This window comes from Ursus arctos, chromosome X (genome assembly GCF_023065955.2).
Source record: "Ursus arctos isolate Adak ecotype North America chromosome X, UrsArc2.0, whole genome shotgun sequence".
NCBI lineage: Eukaryota > Metazoa > Chordata > Mammalia > Carnivora > Ursidae > Ursus > Ursus arctos.
Window position 1 is genome coordinate 62896175 of NC_079873.1, and position 22215 is coordinate 62918389.

Sequence of the window (22215 nt, forward strand, 5' to 3'; positions counted from 1 at the left end):
GTTTTCCAATGTGTGGTCCCTGGATCTCATGAGAACTTATTAGAAATGTAAATTATTGGGCCCTAACCCAGACCTACTAAATCAGAAACCATGGGTAGGACAGCATTCCAGATGATTCTGAGGCATCCTCAAGTTTGAAAACCACTGTGTTAAGCTGGGAGTAATAAATTTTGTCTGAGTTGATTTGTGACTAGGTACAGTAATTACTGAGTTAGGCCTTAAAGAATGAGTCAAAATTCTGTACACCATACTTCTTTCTTCAGCTGAAAAGAATTTGATATATTTGGAAAACAAATAAATTTGACATTGTGATATTATGAGAAACCATTAGCATTATAATTTGAAAGAGAATTAGCTTAGGATGTCTTCCTGGAGGATAATTTGGTATTATAGATCAAAAGGCTAGCAATTCCACTTTTAAAAATTTATTCAAAGAAAATAGTTGCTCAAATGTATGAAGATGGTGTACAAGAGTGTTTAACAAGGCATTGTTTCTAATAGTGAAAAATGAGAACCTACCTTAATGTCCACTAGTTAAAAAAAATTATGGTATATAATTCTGATGAAACTCTAAGTACCCATTAAAATGATTATTTATTAATAGATTGATTAATAAATGATTATTAATAAAATGCCTAGTGGTACTATATTCATGATAATTATGATTGAGTACAAACTATGATTACAAAAGAGTATATGAGTCAAATTTGGTTAAAATATCTACACATGTATTCGTTTATAGATCTATAGGCATGGGGGGAAATGTAGGTTATACATCAAAACGTTAGCAGTGGAAATATCGATGATAGTCATGCATATATTTTGTTTTTCTTTATCTCTATTTTCTAATGTGAAACTGTATTCTTCACATAAAGAAATAACAAAAGTTTAAAAACAACCTAATCTAAGACTGTTAAACAGATTTTTAAAAAGATTTATTTATTTGAGAGAGAGAGAAAGAGAAAGTAAGAGCAGGGGGAGGTGAACAGGGGAAAAGAATCTCAAGCAGACTCTGGGAGCTGAGTGTGGAGCCCAGCATGGGCTTGATCTCAGGACCCTGATATCATGACCTGAGCCAAAACCAAGAGTCTGACACTTAACCATCTGAGCCACCCAGGCACCCCTGTTAAGCAGATTTTTTACACAATCTTATTATTAGGTACAAAAAATATTAATTCTGCTTTTTTAAAACACTGTATTTGTCCTAGAATATTTGGGAAAAAAACCCTAATCACTGTTGCTTTAATAGTTCACTGTCAAGGTTACTGTTCTAAAATCTGGCATTGGTTTATTTCTAAAAGTTTGAATTATTAAGTAATTACAAAAATATGGGTTTCATCTTAGAATTTCCTGGAAAAGTAAAAATTACTCTGTAGTGGAGGGTAAGAGGATCCTGTTTCAGCCTTTGCAAGTAATTTTCTGTGTGAATTTGGAAAATTTAATCTCCCTGTTTTTGGCCTTGGTATTCTCATCTATAAAAAGTGTCATGATTAGAAGATCTCGATGGTCTTTAACTGCTCTAATATTCTAGGGATCTCTAATGAATTTAGAAGCGCAACTATTTTCAGAGATGTGAATGAGGAAGTATGGAGGCTAAAAAAATAAAGTAAATTAAAACTCTCTAAAATGCCCTTTAAAGGATTCTTGTTCTGTTACACAGGATGTTGTTGATACTTCTCTCCTTTAGTATAACTTCTCCCTTAATGGAATTTTAAAAGAAATGTGTTAAATATTTAAAAATATTTGAACATTGGTATACTTATGACACCTGGTGGTCAAATCAAATATCACATCTAAATTCTAATTCCCCAGACACTCCCTTTTTCTCAGTGCGACTCCGCCCCCCCATCCCCCCACCCCGATTTATCCACTCATCATGAATTCAAGTCGTTCACTCAATCAACACTTAGTGGATCCCTAATATGTTCAAAACACTTTAGGAGACAGTTTACTATCGAGGAAAGAAAGTAGTAAGAGAACGAGTCTTTGATACGTAGGAGATTGCAATCTACTTAGAGGAACAAAAGAGACTCCATGCAAAGGCAATGACCACAGCATGTTAAGTGTATTAAATGTATTCTCACTAGAAAAATGATCAAAACTATGCATGCTGTGAGGCCATAGAAGTGACCTCTGGTTTGGAGAGGTCAAGACAGGCTTTTTGGGGGAGGTGAGGATTGCCTTTCTGGGGACCTAAGTTTCCCCAGCTGTAAAACAGTGATAATGTTATATTGTTGCATAAGATTGCTGTGAGGGACAGATTGAGAGAGTGTATATAAAGTACTTAGCATAACACCTCATCCAAAGTAGGCATTCAGTGATTTTTAATTATTATTATAACAAAACCAAAGATGATCAGGGAAGACTTCATGTATGTTAACTATTTTCTAAATTTTATTTCAAGCATAATTCTGGTTAAAAAAAGAATAATTCTGGTTCAAGTTTACATGGCCTTTTAACTAAACTGAGTATGCAGAATACAAGATCAATTATTTTAGTTAGTTCAGTGGGTAAACAAACAGACCACAGAAACAGATAGTGTTGGCTCGATTTACAGTTTGCTAGACTAACTGGCTGATTTAGCAAAATAGCTCAGTGGGGGAAAAAAAAACATTCAAAGTAGCTGTTTACTTGACTGAGCCGGTTGTTTGACTGCAATGAACTTTCAGTAAATACAGTGTCTATCTGAAAGCACCATGTAGTCAGTGCAAAGGCATCAAATAGATGGTTTGGAACTGTTTAAGCCGTGTGTGTGTTGACCGAATTTTTACAATTGCAGTTAGTTGTATTTTGGGTTGAATAGGCACTATCTTAGATTTTATATTGCTTTCAATAGTTAATGTTAAGTGTACCTCAATTTCCCTGTAATTCCAGAAAATGTGAAACAAACTAACTTTCTTTGCAAGCAATAAAAAGCACAAGGGAGTATTAAAACTCCATTTATCCTTTTGTTTCTACAATCAAAGGCATTTTCTATTTCCTGAGAATATCAAATGTTTGGGTAAACTGTCATTTTCAAGGGTTAAAATAAGCTGTATTGTAGTGGTTTTGGGCCAAAAGCAATAAGGATCTGATCCAAAAGAAAACCAAGAACAGGGACTCTGCATTTTAGGAGTGAATGTTTAACCTGGATAAAGGAAGATTTAATAGAGACAGGATTGCTGTCTTCAGATATTTTAAGAGTTTCATGTGCAACAGGGGGTAAACTTTATATGACCTTGGTAGGCAGAACTAGGCTAAAATGACAGGGATACAGATCTTAACTCACTAGAAGGAAGATCTCTCTAACAATTACGATTGCTAAAAATGTAACAATTCAAAATTAATAACTTTTCACTGAACTTGCCTCAAGAGCTGAATTAGAGATAGCCCCTTTTGCTGCAACTACCATCAGATACCTTCTAGTTTTTCACATACTCTGGTAGTTGTTTGAATGGTAGGCAAGGATAGTCTCAATAAATGTGAATGTCTGAAGTTACCATAATTCTGTTAATAAAGACAGATCTTTAAAGTTACAAAAGCTTTATGAAAAGTGCTGTGACATACAAGCAGGACTAATTTTGCCCTCAGCCAAATTTTGAAGGAGCCTAATTTATCTTCATTGCACCATTTTTTCCAGGCTTCCATCCTTCTGAGGCCTGGTGACCTGCCAGCCCCTCCTAGGCCCTTACCTCTGTTTCAGTCCCAAAGGTTCACAGACTCATCTTAGCAGTCACCTAAACTCTGATAAGGTTGCAATTTAAAATTGATTCAGTTTTAGTCTTTTCCAGCATTAATGATTGGAAACTCAGCTAGATCTCAAACTTTGAAAGTGCACTTGGAGACAACTGTAATACTGAAATGTGGAAACCCAAGAAAGTGTTGGAATGTATGTCTGGGGCAATTTTCCAGTAAGATCTTGCTTGTTGGTTATCTCTACAAGTTTGATTACTCCCCCTGACTACTAAGGGGGAAACCTGATTAAGGTTATTGCCAAAACAGTGATCTTTTTGATTTCTAAAAATATGCTCCACAATGCTGTTATCTATTTGTAGATTGCCATGATATTTTCAGTTTACATAAAAAATGCCTTTTGAATTTGTGAAAGTTCATACTTGAATACTTCTTTGGCAGGACACAAATACATTTGTATATCCAAACATGAACTGGCATGCCCTTGACCCTATTTTTACTCTATTTTCTGCAGAAATCATCACTCTAATGCTTTCCTTAAGGAAGGAACATACATCCTCAAGATGGGAAGTAACAGCACAAACAGTATAAGAACAAAGTGCACTGATCTTCAAGTGTCATTTCAGTACTCTCTCTATGCAACCACCTACATCCTCATATTCATCCCTGGTCTTCTGGCCAACAGTGCAGCCTTGTGGGTTCTGTGCCGCTTCATCAGCAAGAAAAATAAAGCCATCATTTTCATGATTAACCTCTCCGTGGCTGACCTTGCTCATGTGCTGTCTTTACCCCTCCGGATTTACTATTACATCAGCCACCACTGGCCCTTCCAGAAGGCCCTTTGCCTGCTGTGCTTCTACCTGAAGTATCTCAACATGTATGCCAGCATTTATTTCCTGACGTGCATCAGCCTTCAGAGATGTTTCTTTCTCCTCAAGCCCTTTAGGGCCAGAAACTGGAAGCGTAGGTACGATGTGGGCATCAGTGCTGCCATCTGGATCATTGTGGGGACTGCCTGTTTGCCACTTCCAATTTTGAGAAGTTCTGACTTAACCAACCACACTGAATCCTGCTTTGCTGATTTGGGGTTTCAACACATTAGCATGGCTTCCTCCATTGGCATGATAACTATAGCTGAACTTGGAGGGTTTTTTTTACCTGTTGTAATTATTACTTATTGCACGTGGAAAACGAGAAAATCTTTACAAGAAGTCCAAGATCCCCCTCAGAATACCAAAGAGAGAAAAAAGGCTTTGTGGATGGTCCTGATGTGTGCAGTGGTGTTCATTGTGTGTTTCACTCCCTACCACTTCAACTTCCCATTCTTTATGATGGTGAAACAACATGTCTTTTCAAACTGTTCCCTAATCAAAAGCACCTTATGTTTTCACATCATTTCTCTATGTCTTGCAAATCTGAATTGCTGTCTTGATCCTATTGTATATTATTTTATGACCTCAGAATTCCGTGATAGGTTTTCAGAACACGGTGGTTTGGCTCTTCAGTCATGTGTGAGATGCAAAGACAGTGCTTTAGAAATTCATCACAGGAAGGAGGATCTTCAAACTATCTCTCTTGAAATTTTGAATGATTCCAAGACATTGTAATAAAATTACTAGCTAGAGTAATCTATGTTCTCTATCAGTTTAGCTATGTCACCTTGAAGATTTTTCTTAAAAAATAAATGGTATTTTGAGTGCCTTAACAAAACATGGCCTCCTTCCTTTCAACCTCAGAATGATCCTTCTGAAGGAATTAGTCATGACTATATTTTCTATCAGAAGGGAAACATACTGTTCTATGGAGTATATAATATCTTTTTTTTTTTTTTACAGAAAGTAATAAGCAACAGAATAAATTGCACACCTGTTCCTCAGCAATGGGTCCAATATTTCACTTTCTCCTGCAAGAAACAAAAAGTAAATTGAAAATAAGTGGACATAGGTGAATTATCCAAACATTTAAAAATGTGCAGGAGAACAATATGATCCTAGCTTTATCAAGAAAATATATACTACTTGAGCAAAGTAGACTAAAGAGGAAAGAGTTTTTAATATTAATAGGAGTTGTGGGAATTATTATCCATATAACTTGGAATATCTATGAGCATTTCCTTTTGTCCCCTTGGGGAAACAAACAATTTAGATTAATCTGAAATTTCTCAAAAGTATCATGAGATTCACACACAACACATACACCTTAAACACAGAGACAATTGTGTTCTGACATACTTCATATACTTCAGAGTTTCAAGGTTTGCTATGAAAGCTCTTTGCATGAAAGTCTAAGAGTGTGTGTTATGATGCTTACTTTTATATGTGGGCACTCATTCAGAAAATATTTTGTTATATTTGACATTAAAATCAATTGTGCAATGATCTTTCTACATTAATTCCTCTATGTACAACATCAGTCACAACTTTGCTTGATAGATTTTAAATAATGAGTTAATAAAGTATCACACATGTGCAGTTTTTCTGTTAGATTTCATTTCTCACAAGTAAAGACATATATAAAGAGAATATTAGTGAATTGAATATTATTATGAATGCAGAATGAAAAATTGCTATTTTTTAAAATCTTTGTGGTGAAATAATTTTGTAATACAATTCACTACCATTGAAAAATTTGAAACTTAAAATTTCATATATTGTCTTTCATTAAAATGGTATTTTATAAAGCAGTGGTCAGGTTTATAAAATTATAAAGATTTACTTTCTCTTGTCTTTATAAGGTTGGAAATTCACAAACTATTTTATCTGTGTGATTTTTTTTTTTGTAATAGTGATTGCCTCTTAGAATCGGAACAGATAATAACATTTGCCACAGTGTCGGGAAAATAAGAGTGAAACCTAATGTATAAACTTGTCAAAGCACTATGTTGTACACATGAAACTAATGAAACATTGTATGTCAACTACACTCAAATAAAAAAATAATTTAAAAAAAGAGAGGAAAGTGCTTCTTGGCAGAGGAGGATGGCAGCAGAGTGGAAGGACCCTAGGCATGTCTTATCTCACAAAGACAGCTAGATAACTATCAAATCAACCTAAATACCCCAGAAATTGACGTGAAGACTGAAAAAACAAACTCCACAACTAAAGGAAGAGAAAAGGTCACATCAAAGAAGATAAAAGTATGGAGACATGGTTTAGGGGAGGAAGGGATTGCAGCCACTGCTGAGGGAAGGGAGCCATGGTCAAAAGAGGGCCACACTGGGGAACACACAAAAGCCATTGACTTGGAAAACAAGAGGGGCTGAATTTTGTGGGTTCTTGCAACCAGTGGGGCTTAAAGCCTGGAGTTTTAAAGGTCAAAGTGCTTGGCTGGAATAGAGCCCTGAGGGCATTATGCTATTCCTGGAGAGAAGGCAGGCAAACAACCTGGGGGCAGACAGCATAGAAACAAAGATCTGAAGAACTCCTAGGGCACACAGAAGGGACATTACTCACTCTTCTTAGAGCACATCCCTGAGAGGTAACATTCATGGAGACGTCTCTCCTGGAACAAAGTAGCTGACCAGTTCCATTTCTCTCCCCTGCCCCTTAACATACAGAACAAACTACTGGAAGCAGCTCAGCTCCTACACTGGCTACTCAACTTGCTTACACCAAGACCCATCCCCAGAACTCTGGTGGGGCTGTCCTTCATAGTCACCTTGCCTCAGTCCCAGTGCAATAGGTCCCTCACCTAGAAGATGAGCACAAACCCTTGTCCACAACATGTCTCTTGACCAGAGAGGTTAGCAGGGCCTTAGTTCTGGTGCAGGTGGTGTCAGGTCTCATTTCACAAGCAGACCAGAGCACATCTAGTTACAACTCACTGCATTCGGATTAGGGACCAAACACTACCCACAGCAAACAAAGAGAGCTTCTGCAGATGATTAGACTGAAGGATAGAGCAGCAAAAACACAGCAGGAGAATGCGTCCAGCACATAACATAGACACTCCCTGAAGCAATAGGCTCTGGGCATTACATGAACTCCTCATTATAATGTCACTACTTTCAGAAGCTGGAGACATAATTGGATTTTCTAACACAGAGAAGAAAGCAGAGACTTAGACAAAATGCAAAGATGGAGGAATTCATCCCAAATGAAAGAACAAGACCATGTACAGAGAGCTAAGTAAAACAGACGGAGAATTTAAAACAACAGTCATGAGGATACTCATTTGGCTTGAGAAAAGAATAGAGGACATTAGTGAGACCCTCACCACAGAGATAAAAGAGTTAAAAAAGAATCAATTAGATGAAGAGTGTAATGAATGAGATTAGAAACAGACTTCATGTAATGAACAGCAGGCTGGAAAAAGCAGAGGAATGAATTAGTGATCTAGAAGACAAAATAATGGAAAATAATGAAGTTGAACAAAAGAGAAAAATAAGAATTATGCAACATGAGAATAGACATAGGTAACTCAGTGATGATATCAAATGTAATAACACTCTTATTAGAGGAGTCACAGAAGAAGGAGAGGAAGAGGAAGAGGAAGAAGGAGATGGAGAAGAAGAAGAAGAAGAAGAAGAAGAAGAAGAAGAAGAAGGAGAAGAAGAAGAAGAAGAAGAAGGAGAAGAGGAGGAGGAGGAGGAAGAGGAAGAAGGAGGAGGAGGAGAAGGGGAAGGATACTAAAGGGTTAGTATCCAAAATATATGAAGAATTTTCAAAACTCAACACCCCAAAATGAATAATCCTATTAAAAATGGGCAGAAGACATAAATAAACATTTTTTCCAAAGAAGACATACAGATATCTAACAGACACATGAAAAGCCATTCAACATCACTCACTATCAGGGAAATACAAAACTGTAATGAGATATCACCTCACATCTGTCAGAATGGCTAAAATGGACAACACAGGAAATAACAGGTATTGGCAAAGATGTAGAGAAAGGGGAACCCTTGTGCACTGTTGATGGGAATGCAAAGTGGTGCAGCCAGTCTGAAAAACAGTATGGAGTTTCCTCAAAAGTGAAAAACAGAACTACCCTATGATCCAGCAATTGCACTACTAGGTATTTACCCAAAGAATACAGAAATAGTAATTCAAAGGGATACATGCACCTTGATGTTTATAGCAGCATTATCTATGATAGTGAAATTATAGAAACGGCCCAAGTGTCCTTCAACTGAAGAATAGATACAGAAAATATATATATATATATAATCATATATCTATATCATGTATCTATAGAATGGAATGTATTTATAGAATGGAATATATATACACATATATAGATATATGTCTATATATCTATAGATCAATAGGATAGAATATATATATTTATATCTAAATTGATATATAATTTAATATTTATATTTATATATAATTTTATATATAATTTCAATAATCATAAATATCAATTATATATGAAATTATATATATAATTTCGAGATTACTACTTGTTTTACTTTTTCATTAAGAAATAGTTTAATGAAAATTGCTTTGTTGCTCTTGCAGAAGCTATTTTTCATTTTCCATAATGCTCTTAAGAGAACATCTCATCCTGGCCTTTGCTCCCTTCCTCCTTAAGGGCACTTGGTAGAAATCCTCCTATGTATTTGGAGTCCTATTTGAGATACATTAACCCTTTCTTCTGAATTTGGCCTATTGTTTTCATGAGTAATGAACATTATCTGGAAGATTGGGAGAAGCACAGAAAACAGACTGGCTTACCAACTATTCTGAAATTCTCAGATGTCTCCTGAAGGTCCCAATTTACTCCTACTTCTAGAAGAGGGTCTACATGTAGTCACCTTAATCCTGTATTTCTGGGGCCAGGCAATAGCCAATCCTGTCCCTCTGTGCACTGTTGCCCAAAATACTGGAGTGCAGGAGTCCCAAGAATGGCAAGCTTAAACCTACAGCTGTTAACTGATAATAATGGGATGAAGTTGGGTTCTAATACTCTTTCTGACATTTCTTAACTTTGTGATCTTGACTAAGAGACTTTACAAACACTCTGACGCTATCTGCTCCTCTGCAATATGGTGATAATAATCTATGATCTTTCTGCTTCAGAAGCCTCTTATAAAGATCAAATAAGAAATGATAATTATTTTAAAATTATAATGATTATTTAAACATAAGGACACAGGGAGAGGTAGTATTAACAAAGGAATCAAGGAAAGCAGATAGTGTCCCTCTTAACCGATAAAACACATAGGATATAATTAATTTTTTTTCAAAGATTTTATTTATTTGAGAGAAAAAGCATGCATGAACAGGGGGAGCAGCAGGCAGGGGGAGAGGGAGAAGCAGACTCCCTGCTGAGTAGAAAGCCCCATGAAGGGCTCAATCCCAGAACCCTGGGATCATGACCTGAGCTGGAGGCAGATGCTTAACCCACTGAGCCACCCAGGTGCCCCAGAATTAAATATTTTAAACCACCTATCAGTATCATAAAAAAGATGAAGGCATGAAGTAGTGTCCAGGGTCCTGAAAATACTGGCTGAGGTTCTTGTGAGTAACAGAAAGAACCATTTACCTGTCCCCTACCATGAGTCTGTTAGGTCCAGCCTTTCAGAGGGTAAAGTTATGATTAGGATTAAGGATCTCTGAAGAAATCAAATATCAGAGACTGGCCATGGCTATAGGAAAACAATGAAGATATAATAGAGCACAGTCAATATCTCCTATGGATGAATTCTGTAGATAGAATGCAAGGTCTCCAAAACTTTTGGAAGAAATGGATCTGAAACAAATCTAAAGGAGCCTACAGCTGTAAAGAGGAGAGCCTGAAGGGAGAATAGGTTATCTAACAGTATTGTTTGGACATGGATACATTTGCTGAGGGACATTTAAAGGTTCAAAGAACATCCTTAATTCAGTGCAGTTTCACAATACCTGATCTGGTTAAATATATCAGATAAGCAAATCTGAATAAATATAAAATATGCAAAAACTTAGGCTCCTAAGAAAACATTAAACATACACACTTCTGCCTTTGCTCACACTGTTTCCATGTCAAGTATGTCTTTGCTTCTCCTGTCTATCCAGTCTTACAAATTATTTTAGATTCAGCTCAAATTTTACTTCACTGTAGAACCACATAATCTCTTCTATATAGTAAAGTCCTTGAAGGTACCCATCAAGGACAATACAATATGTTGTACTCCATAACATATTAAAATTGAACCTAATTTCCTATAGGGATATTAAGACTTTGATAGTTAGTTTCTGTTGCTAGATTAAGACTTGCATATTTCTTTCTTTATGGGAGACTGAATTCCGGGCATAAACTAGACAATCTATTTTTATACATTGATATATAATTAATCTATATTTCTCAGCATCATGCAAATAGTAGGTGCTCAATAAATGCTTGTTCAGTGTCGAGAGGGAGAGGGAGAGAGAGTGTCACTGCATCTTGGTAGATTGGTTGAACTTGTTGACTACAAAAAGAAATATAAATGGGGTCAAAGTCTACCTGGATCTCCATTAACTATGTTATCATATTGCAGTATGCTCCGACTTTTGTAGTTCTCTAAATTGTGTTTATAAGCTGTGCATTAACTATTAAAACATTTTTAAAAATGTTTCTGGAAAGTTGTTTGCTTTCTGCTTTGATGTCGTGGTGTTATTACAAAGGATACTTCATGCCTTCTTTTCTCAGTAAGGAAGTGGAGGTCTTTCCTTCTTTCATCTATATTCTCAGCTCTTTCTTTTATTTCCAATGAATTCAATAACATGTTGATAAAATCAGACCTGTGTGAGTTCTGTCTAAATTATTTAAAGTACCACCTTTGTGTGTGTGTGTGTGTGTGTGTGTGTGTGTGTGTTTAGTAGTAGCCAGAAATCTTCTTCTGCTCTTGCTTCTATTCCAGCTCCAGTTCTAGCTTGCCATTCTGTAGTTACTCTGTCTCCTCTGGGCAATTCTTCTCTTTGGTTAGTGGTGGATGCTCAATTAGATTCTCATTGTATTTCTGTGGGTTTGTTCCACATACAGGTCAATGAGAAGTTATTGCCTTATTGTTATATTTCAACATTTGTGGAACTGGGTAAATGGAAGAGCAACTATAGGAAGTAGGAGAAGGCCACAGAAGATCCACATATAGCCTAGGACAAAGATGAGAGAGGGCATATAAGGAAAACTTAACCTTTGTTATTGGTTATTGGCAGCTTATATGCTAGTTGCATATGGACCTCAAATTGTATTTAGTATCACCTCTTAGCTCCCTACTTCAGCATATCTTCTTTGGTACCCACTGCCAATGGCTTAAAAACCCAGATTCCTTGGCCTGACATCTAGTCTAGCCCCAGCCTCCTTTACTCAGTCCCACCTACATCCATTTTTTTCCACTCCAGCCAAATTAGTGTTTTCACTCTTTTAGCCTTTTTCATCTCTGTGCCTCCTGATCCCTCTTCTTGGAAGACACCCTCTACTCTCCAGCCTATTACTAGCCCAGCATCCCTTACCCTAATGGTTAACCTTGATCCTTTTACCTACCTGATTCAGGAATATTTCTCTATTTTTATCACATTCAGTGATGTCTCTTTCCTTTGTGCTCCTATAGCACCTATTAACTGGGTCACACTTATACTTAGCATATATTCTTAGCATATCTGATATAGAATCTAAATTATATAGGACATTTAAAGATTGCCTTTGTACAATAAGAGTTTAAGAGTGGCAATCTCGGTGGAAAGAGTCAGAGAATGGAGGGGAGTTCTTTAGGAGACCTGACTTGATTCTTCATTTTCAGGATCATTTCCTCCCCCAACTCCATACCGTTCTTCGATGTGGTCATTGTCAACTGTCCTCATTTCACTAGAATAAAATAGTGGGAACAAAATATTGTCAGAGTTCTATAGTGAATAATCCCAAACTAACTGGCATTAGAATAAGGACTCAGATCCAGATATCCTTTCCCAGTCCTGTTCTCTTTTAACTACCTTATGCTACCTTTTGAGCTATTTATTTAACTCATACATATGTTATTTTTATTACCTAAACTCTGAGTACCCTAGAGGCAGGGACTGAGCCATATTCATCGCTATTTTTTACAACACAGCTTAGCACAGTTATTGGGCACCAGATAAAAAATCTATAAATAGTTGCTGATTGACAGATTTGTTTTTTAGGTCCTTAACTAGTTTATATTTTTGCTTTATTGTTTTTCAACTTCTATTAATTTAAATAATAATAAAACCCCAGGAGGCAAAATGCAGTGTTCTCCAATATGTCTATGCCACTGTGAAGTAAAGATTGCTTAATTATCATCCTTGTCATCTTGAGTAAGTCACTGTCCCTCTCTGGGCTCGATTTCTTCATTTTTTTTAAAAAATTTTATTTATTTATTTGACAGAGAGAGAGACAGCCAGCGAGAGAGGGAACACAAGCAGGGGGAGTGGGAGAGGAAGAAGCCGCTGTGCCACCCAGGCGCCCCTCGATTTCTTCATTTTTAAACCATGGGTGTGTAATGCATGCTTTCTAAGCTCTCGTTGAATTCTAACATTCCAACAAAGCCAATTTCTCATTTTAAAATTTTTTTAAAAAATTTCAGTACAAGGATTTAATACTTTATTTTAGCAAGATATGACATAATAATTACTGTCTTAACAAAACGCAAAACCTAAAATTCACATCAGAACAGTTTTAGCTGATTGAACACCGGAATTGTGAGTCAAACCCGACTCTGGCAAACAGGTTTAATTTCACTTTATCTCTGTTACTTTGGGTTCTAACAGTGAAAAATTATTTATTTTTACCCTTCCTTGGGCATTAAAATTGGACAATCCTGTGCCTAAATGTCAGCTCCACTATTAACTATTTGACTTCAAGTGAGTTACTTGATCTCTCTATGATTGGTTTCTTCACTGGGAACTGAAGCTAAAAATAGGATAAACAGAAAATATACATAAAAACCTCTTAGCACAATGGCACCTAGAAGGTGTGTAAGACATCTGGTGATGACAATCTATATCAGGTGCAATCTGTATCACTAAGGAGTGCCTTTGTATTACATCTTTTTTATGTGATTGAAATACTGTATTTCATCAATCTTCAGTTAAGCTTGCAGTTCGGGAGTTGGGAATGGTGAAAGAACATGAAATAATGTTTCCTGACATCCTTTTCAATACACGGCCTACCAATAGGAGAAGGAATTAAAAATGATAGATGGCAGGAGAGGCATTTCGAATTGGCTCAAATGAAATAGAAGCATGTGAGAAAGTGTAAGCAATCAAAAGAATTTGTATGGCTGGCTTCCAAAATATGCAACCACTCTAGTCCTCTGCATAAAAATAGAATTCTCAATATCTAATAACAGATGCTGATTCAAGGACATAGCTTATCTTTGTCATATGCAAATAAGCCCTGGGTGAGATAACTATTTTCATGGAAATTACAGCTTATTCTTATAATCTTAGAATCTCTGAATTATACTACCAGTAATTATGTCTTCATATCCTGGTTTGACTCAATTTACAAATCTGATATTTAACTAATACTCAAAAGTTGACTCAGGGTGGCCACAGACAAGAGAGGTAGCATGAATCAGGTTTTAAAATGAGAATAAAAATTAATGAAAGAAAGAAAGAAAGAAAAAGAGAGAGAGAGAAAGGAAGGGGAAAGAAAGAAAGAAAGAAAGAAAGAAAGAAAGAAAGAAAGAAAGAAAGAAAGAAAAAAGAGAAAGAAAGAAAAGAAGAAAGAAAGAAAGGGAGGAAGGAAGAAAGAAAAAGTTAAGAATAAGGTAAATAATGAAGCCATAGAAATAAACCAGTTTGCTAGAGATCCCTACACTCTAATCTTGAGTCTAAACTAACCTTAAGCTGACAAAGTGACAATAACTACTTTATGGAAACTAAAATTGTTTACACTCCTCCAGGTCTGGATTTTGTCATGTTCCTGTTTTCTCTTTGGCCTTGACTGTCAACTGATGAACATGTGCTGTCACCTGTATTTGCTGATAACTGAGAGAAAATGTTGCTGCTGTAGGGAAAGAGTGTGGTCTGGGACTTAGAAGACTTAAGGTCTAGTTCATGCTGTACAGCTCGTTTGCTGTGACCCAAAACAAATCATTAACTCTTTTGGGCCTCAATTATTCTTCTGTCAAATGAAAGGGTTGGAATTTATGGTCTCTGGGGCCCTATCTATTTCTGCCATTCAGTGGCTCTAATAAGGAATGTCAAACTTTCTTGGAAAAGTCCAGGCACATTGATTCAAGTGCATGGGGCATGGGAAACCTGTAAGGTAAAAAGTCTCTGAGGTAGAGGAGTACAGCAGATTACAATTTTATTTTATTTATTTTTTTATTTTTCTTTGTAAACATTTTAATTTTTCTTTCTTTATTTTTTTTATAATTTTTTAAATTATATTATGCTAGTCACCATACAGTACATCCCTGGTTTTTGATGTAAAGTTCAATGATTCATTACTTGCGTATAACACCCAGTGCACCATGCAATACGTGCCCTCCTTACTATCCATCACCAGCCTATCCCATTCCCCTATCCCCCTCCCCTATGAAGCCCTCAATTTGTTTCTCAGAGTCCATAGTCTCTCATGCTTCATTCCCCCTTCTGATTACCCCCCTTTCTTTATCCCTTTCATCCCCTACCGATCTTCCTAGTTCTTATGTTCCATAGATGAGAGAAATCATATAATAATTGTCTTTCTCTGCTTGACTTATTTCACTTAGCATTATCTCCTCCAGTGCCGTCCATGTTGCAGCAAATGTTGAGAACTTGTTCTTTCTGATAGCTGAGTAATATTCCATTGTATATATGGACCACAACTTCTTAATCCAGTCATCTGTTGAAGGGCATCTCAGCTCCTTCAACGATTTAGCTATTGCTGCTATGAACATTGGGGTGCATATGGCCCTTCTCTTCACTACGTCTGTATCTTTGGGGTAAATACACAGGAATGCAATGGCTGGGTCATAGGGTAGCTCAATTTTTAACTTTTTAAGTGACCTCCACACTGTTTTCCAGAGTGGTTGTACCAACTTGCATTCCCACCAACAATGTAGGAGGGATCCCCTTTCTCCACATCCTCTCCAGCAATTGTTGTTTCTTGCCTTGTCAATTTTTGCCATTCTAACTTACGTAAGGTGGTATCTTAGTGTGGTTTTAATTTGAATTTCCCTGATGGCTAATGATTTTGAACATTTTTTCATGTGTCTGTTAGCCATTTGTATGTCTTCATTGGAAAAGTGTCTGTTCATATCTTCTGCCCATTTTTTGATTTGTTTATTTGTTTCTCGTGTATTGAGTTTGAGAAGTTCTTTGTAGATCTTGGATACCAGTCATTTATCTGTAGCGTCATTTGCAAATCTATTCTCCAATTCCATGGGCTGCCTCTTCGTTTTTCTGACTGTTTCCTTGGCTGTGCAGAAACTTTTAATCTTGATGAAGTCCCATAAATTCATTTTATCTTTTGTTTCTCTTGCCTTTGGAGATGTGTCATGAAAAAGGTTGCTTTGGCTGATGTCGTAGAGGGTGCTGCCTATGTTCTCCTCTAGGGTTTTGATGGATTCCTGTCTCACATTGAGGTCTTTCACCCATTTGGAGTTTATCTTTGTGTATGGTGTGAGAGAGTGGTCAAGTTTCATTCTTTTGCATGTAGCTGTCCAATTTTCCCAGCACCATTTATTGAAGAGACTGTCTTTTTTCCACTGGATGTTTTTTCCTGCTTTATCAAGGATTAGTTGCCGAAAGAGCCGAGGGTCCATTTCTGGGTTCTCTATTCGGTTCCATTGGTCTATGTGACTCTTCTTGTGCAGTACCATGCTGTCTTTGTGATCACAGCTTTGTAGTACAGCTCGAAATCTGGCATTGTGATGCCCCCAGCTTTGTTTTTCCTTTTCAACAGTTCCTTGGTGATTCGGGGCCTTTTCTGGTTCCGTACAAATTTAAGGATTATTTGTTCCAGTTCTTTGAAAAATGTCCTCGGTATTTTGATCGGGATAGCATTGAAAGTGTAGATTGCTCTGGGTAGCATGGACATTTTAACTATATTAATTCTTGATCCATGAGCATGGAATATTTTTCCATCTTTTTGTGTCTTCCTCAATGTCTTTCAAGAGTGATTTATAGTTTCTAGAATATAGGTCCTTTACGTCTCTGGTTAATTCCAAGATAACGTATGGTTTTTGGTGCTATTGTAAATGGGATGGATTCCCTAATTTTTCTTTCTTCAGTGTCATTGTTCATGTATAGAAATGCAACTGATTTCTAAGCATTGATTTTGTATCCTGCCACATTACTGAATTGCTCTATAACTTCTAATAGTTTGGGAGTGGATTCTTTTGGGTTTTCTGTATAGAGTATCATGTCCTCTGCAAAGAGAGACATCTTAACTTCTTATTTGCTGATTTGGATTCCTTTTATCCCTTTTTGTTGTCTGATTGCTGTTGCAAGGACTTCTAATACTATGTTGAATAATAGTTGTGAGAGTGGGCATCCCTCTCATATTCCTGATCTTAAGGGAAAGGCTTCCAGCTTTTCCCCATTGAGAATAATATTTGCTGTAGGCTTTTCATAGATGGTTTTTATGAGATTGAGGAATGTACCCTCTATCCCTACACTCCAAAGGGTTTTAATCAGGAAAGGATGCTGTATTTTGTCAAATGCTTTTTCTGCATCTATTGAGAGAATCGTATGATTTTTGAATTTTTCTTTCTGGATAAAATCTAAGACACCGATCGATTTCCGAATGTTGAACCACCCTTGCATCCCAGGGATGAATCCCACTTGGTCATGATGGATAATCCTTTTAATGTACTGTTGGATTCTATTAGCCAGGATCTTGTTGAGGATTTTGGCGTCCATGTTCATTAGGGAAATCGGTCTGTAATTCTCCTTTTTGATGGGGTCTTTGCCTGGTTTGGGGATCAAGGTAATATTGGCTTCATAGAAGGAGTTTGGTAGCTTTCCTTCTGTTTCTATTTTTTGAAATAGCTTCAGTTGAATAGGTATTATTTCTTCCTTGAATGTTTGGTTGAATTCCCCAGGAATACCATCCAGGCCTGGAGTTTTGTTATTTGGAAGCTTGTTTATCACTGACTCAATCTCTTCATAATTAATTGGCCTGTTTAAAAAATCAATTTCTTCCTGTTTCAGTCTTGGCAGTTTATAGGTTTCCAGGAAGGCCTCCATCTCTTCCAGATTGCTTAATTTATTGGCATATAGCTGTTGATAAAAGTTTCTAATAATCCTTCCAATTTCTTTGGTGTTGGTTGTGACCTCTCCTTTTTCATTCATAATTTTATTAATTTGAGTCCTTTCTCTATTCTTTTGGATAAGTCTTGCCAGTGGTCTGTCAATTTCATTGATTCTCTCAAAGAACCAGCTTCTAGTTCTGTTGATCTGCTGCACTGTACTCCTGGTTTCTAATTCATTGATTTCTGCTCTAATCTTGGTCAACTGCTTCGTCATGCATGGATAAGGTCTGTCCCTCTGTTGCTGTTCCAGCTTCTTGAGGTGAGAATATAAAAACTGCATTTTAGATTTTTCTATTCTTTTGAGTGAGGCTTGGATGGCTATGTATTTCCCCCTTAGGACTGCCTTTGCAGTATACCATAGGTTTTGGATTGTTGTGTTTACATTCTCGTTGGTCTCCATACATGGTTTAAATTGATTTTTGATTTCCTGGTTTATCGTATCATTCCTTAGCAGGATAGTTCTTAGTCTCCAAGTGTTTGAGTTTCTTCCAAATTTTTCCTTGTGGTTGAGTTCCAATTCAACGCGTTGTGGTCTGAGAATATTCAGGGAAAAATTTTAGTCTTTTGGTATCTGTTGAGACATGTTTTGTGTCCCAGAACATGGTCTATTCTTGAGAATGTTCCATGGGCACTAGAATAGAATGAGTATTCTTTGGTTCTGGGGTGTAGTGTTCTATATATACCTATGAGGTCCAACTCATCATGTATGGCATTCAATGCCCTTGTTTCTTTGTCAATTTTTTGCATGGGTGCTCTGTCTATTTCTGATAGTGGAGTGTTGAGGTCCCCTACTATTAACGTATTTTTTCTATATGTCTCTTTATTCTGGTTAAGAGTTGGCTTGTGTATCTTGCTGCTCCCCTGTTGGGGGCATATATATTTATAATTGTCATATCCACTTGTTGGATACATCCTTTAAAAATAATATAGTGCCCTTCTGTGTCTCTAACTATAGTCTTTAGTTTAAAATCCAATCTGTCTGATATGAGAATTGCTACCTCAGCTTTCTTTTGAGGTCCATTGGCGTGAAAGATGGTATTCCATCCCTTTACTTTCAGTCTGAATGTATCTTTAGGTTCAAAATGAGTCTCTTGTAGACAGCAAATGGATGGGTCATGTCTTTTTATCCAATCTGCAGCCCTATGGCTTATTATGGGAGCATTTAAGCCATTAACATTAAGACTGAATATTGAGAGATATGATTTTAATGATGCCATGTTGCCAGTACAGTCTTTGTTTCTATCAATTGTGACTTTCTGTTCTGTATCACTCTTGGGGCCTTTTTACCTTTATAGAACCCCCCTTAATATCTTCTGTAGGGCTGGTTTCATGGTTACGATATTGGTCAATGACTGGTGTTTTGGAAGGTCTTTATTTCTCCATCAATTCTGAATGACAGCCTTGCTGGAGAAAGGATCCTTGGCTGCATGTTTTTCTCTGAAAGAGCATTAAAAATGCCCCCCCAACCCTTTCTCTCATTCCAGGTCTGTGTAGACAGGTCTGACGTAATTCTGGTACCTTTGCCTTGGTCTGTGAGAAATTTCTTTGCCCTGGCCGCTTTCAATACTGTATCCTTGGATCTAATATTTGCGAAATGCACTATGACGTGACGTGGCGTAGGTTTGTCGTGGTTGAGCTTGGGAGGGGTCCTCTCTGCCTCTTGGACATGAATGTTTGTTTCCCTCGCTAGATTAGGGAAGTTTTCAGGTACAATTTGTTCAAATATCTCTTCTAGACCTCTGTTTTTCTCCACCCCCTCGGGGATGCCGATGATTCTGATATTGGAATGTTTCATTGAGTCAGTAATCTCCCGTAACCTACATTCATGAGCATGTTATTTTTTAAGTCCATATTCTATTTTAGTTTTCTCTTCTACTAACCCATCCTCCAATTCACTGATACGTTCTTCTGCGTCATTCACCCTGGCCATCAGCGCCTCTAGTTTTGACTGCATTTGGCTCATAGAATTTTTAATTTCTGCCAGATTCGCTCTCATTTCCGCCCTTAGAGATTCTATATTCTCATTAACATTTTCGTTAATACTTTTTTCAAGTCTGCACATCATCTTGACCATTGTTACTCTGAATTCCATTTCTGATAATTTGGTTATATCCATATCCATTAGTTCTGTGGCAGAGGCCACAGACTCATTGTCTTTTCTTTGCAGGGGGGGATTTCTCCTTCTCGTCATTCTGATGAGGAGAGGTTGCGGGGTTGTCCAGAGCCCAAGTTATTGACCGGGTCCCAGCCCGTGTGTCCTTGTTTTATAGGGACCTTATGGATGTGGGCTTCTTGATTTTTCAGCCTGCCTTCTGGGGGTGGGGCCTGCCGCGCTGATACTCAGGCAACCCTGTTTGGGTAGAGTCTCCCTGTCCCCTGCGAGGGGGGATGGGGGTGGGAACGCTGTGAGCCGGTCTTTCCAGGCTTTTGTTCTCTGGCGGCTTTCCCTGGCAGTTTGCTGTGCCTCTTCTGAGAGTCAGTGCAGTAGTGGCCAAATCTCAGCCTTTGTCTCAGAACAGAGGGATCGCGTACCGTTCTCTACAGATGTTCTGGCCACTTTAACTCTGTTTCTGTTGGTGCTGCTCAAGCCAGCAGCATCCCTGGATGTGCGCCCCACACCCAGCATCCCAGCCCTCACTTCCAGGGCCAGCGCGTCTCTGTCCTTTGTGTTTTTAACACTGCCAGCTGCCATCTGCCAACCGCCAACCCCCCCCCCCCCCCCCCCCGTGCGCTCCAGAGCTCCCAGTCTCAGTCTGGTTCCAGTGAGCACACCAGAGCTTCGTTTCAGTCTGGTAGCACGCGTCCCCCTGCTCACGGTCTCAGTCTGCTCTCTCGCGGGTGCTGGTCTGCGAGTCCGCCCACTCCCCCATGCAGGTGGCTACCACTTCCCGGCGCCCGAATGCGGCGGCTCCCTCCCCCTTCTGTTTATCTTCTGATATCTGTGCGCGGTTTTACGGTTCCCTGCTTCATACCTCAATACTCAGTGCTGGAGATGTTCATTTGTAGAGATCCAGATGTATCTTCCTGCGTCTCAGGCTGATTCCGTGGATGTTCAGGCTGCTCTGGTACCTATCCAGCTCGACTCAGGGGACCGGCTGAAAAGAGGTCCCCTACTCCTCTGCCATCTTAAATCCTCAGGTTACAATTTTAAAGAAATAAAGATTAAATGATTATTTTATGGCTGCTGATACTACAACCAGGCCTCCTCATTCATCCTCTGCTTATGTGGACCCACCTGGACCACAAGGAGTGGTACTGTTATCAGGTGACAGCTAGTGAAATGGAAACAGGGACCAGACCCAAGTCCAGTTAAATAGGGAAGTAGGAAGTGTATTTTTCCTTTTCTCTTTCCGGAAGGTTCTGTTAAAAATCTTATTTGTGATGTTTAAAAAAAAAAAGGCTTCAAAACATTAATGTAAATGCCAGGTTGTAAATCAATGTGCACATTACAACTTCATTTTTGTTTATATGAATAACGGGGGAAAAAAACACACCAAAGTCACAATAGTGGTTATCTCAAAGCAAAAGTAATTTTATTTTCTGTGTTTTTATACATTTTCCAAATTGTTTCCAAATCTTACCTTCTTAATGGACTCCTCACTCCACTTTTGATCCCTAGCATACATTCTTCATTGAGACCTCAGAATATCTTTTTCTACAAATATAAATCAAGTCATGCAAATATGTTGCTTAGAAGCTGCCAGTAGATACCTACCAACCAGTACTATAAACCAAGCTCTCTGCTACAATCAAAAGACTCTCCATGATTTGATCCCTGGCCTCTCCTAGGAACTAACTTCTCATCACTTTCCATTTCTGGCCTACTCTATTCTAACAGTTCTTTTTTTTTTTTTTTAATAAAGATTGTATTTATTTATTTGAGAAAGAGAAAGAGCCAGAGAGAGAGAGAGCACAAGCGGGGTGAGGGGCTGAGGGAGAAGCAGGCCCTCCACTGAGCAGGGAGCTTGATGTAGGATTCGATCCCCAGATTCTGGGATCATGACCTGAATTGAAGTCAGACACTTAACTGACTGAGCCACCCAGGCACCCCTTAACAGTTCTTTGAACTTTTGAAGACCACCTCCACCTCAAGACCCTTGTCTGAAATGCTCTTTCTGCAACATTTCATGATTCATTTTCATTCTCAGTTTCAAAGTGAATGAAACACAGAGGCCTCCCTTGACTCCCGAGTTTAAATATTTCCCCTGTTCTACTCCTTCGCAGCACTTTGTACTCTTTCTATATTACATCTGCATAATTTATAATTACAATCAAATATAAATTTATTTTATTTCCCTATACTTCACTAATCTGTAAGAACCTTGAGGGTATGGGTCATGTCTCTTGCTCACTACTGTATCTCTAGTGTCTAT

At 37.9% G+C, this 22215-nt stretch overlaps 1 protein-coding gene across 1 annotated transcript in view; it reads left to right on the top strand.

Annotated features, from left to right (window-relative positions):
• Positions 1-5472, top strand: part of LOC113242152 (putative P2Y purinoceptor 10) — a 51187-nt gene extending 45715 nt beyond the window's left edge. The window contains exon 2 of the mRNA XM_026480131.4: positions 4187-5472. Coding sequence (XP_026335916.1) covers positions 4236-5279 — 1044 coding nt within the window. The 5' untranslated portion in view covers positions 4187-4235 and the 3' untranslated portion in view covers positions 5280-5472. The remainder of the gene's footprint in view (positions 1-4186) is intronic.
• The last annotated feature ends 16743 nt before the right edge of the window (positions 5473-22215 follow it).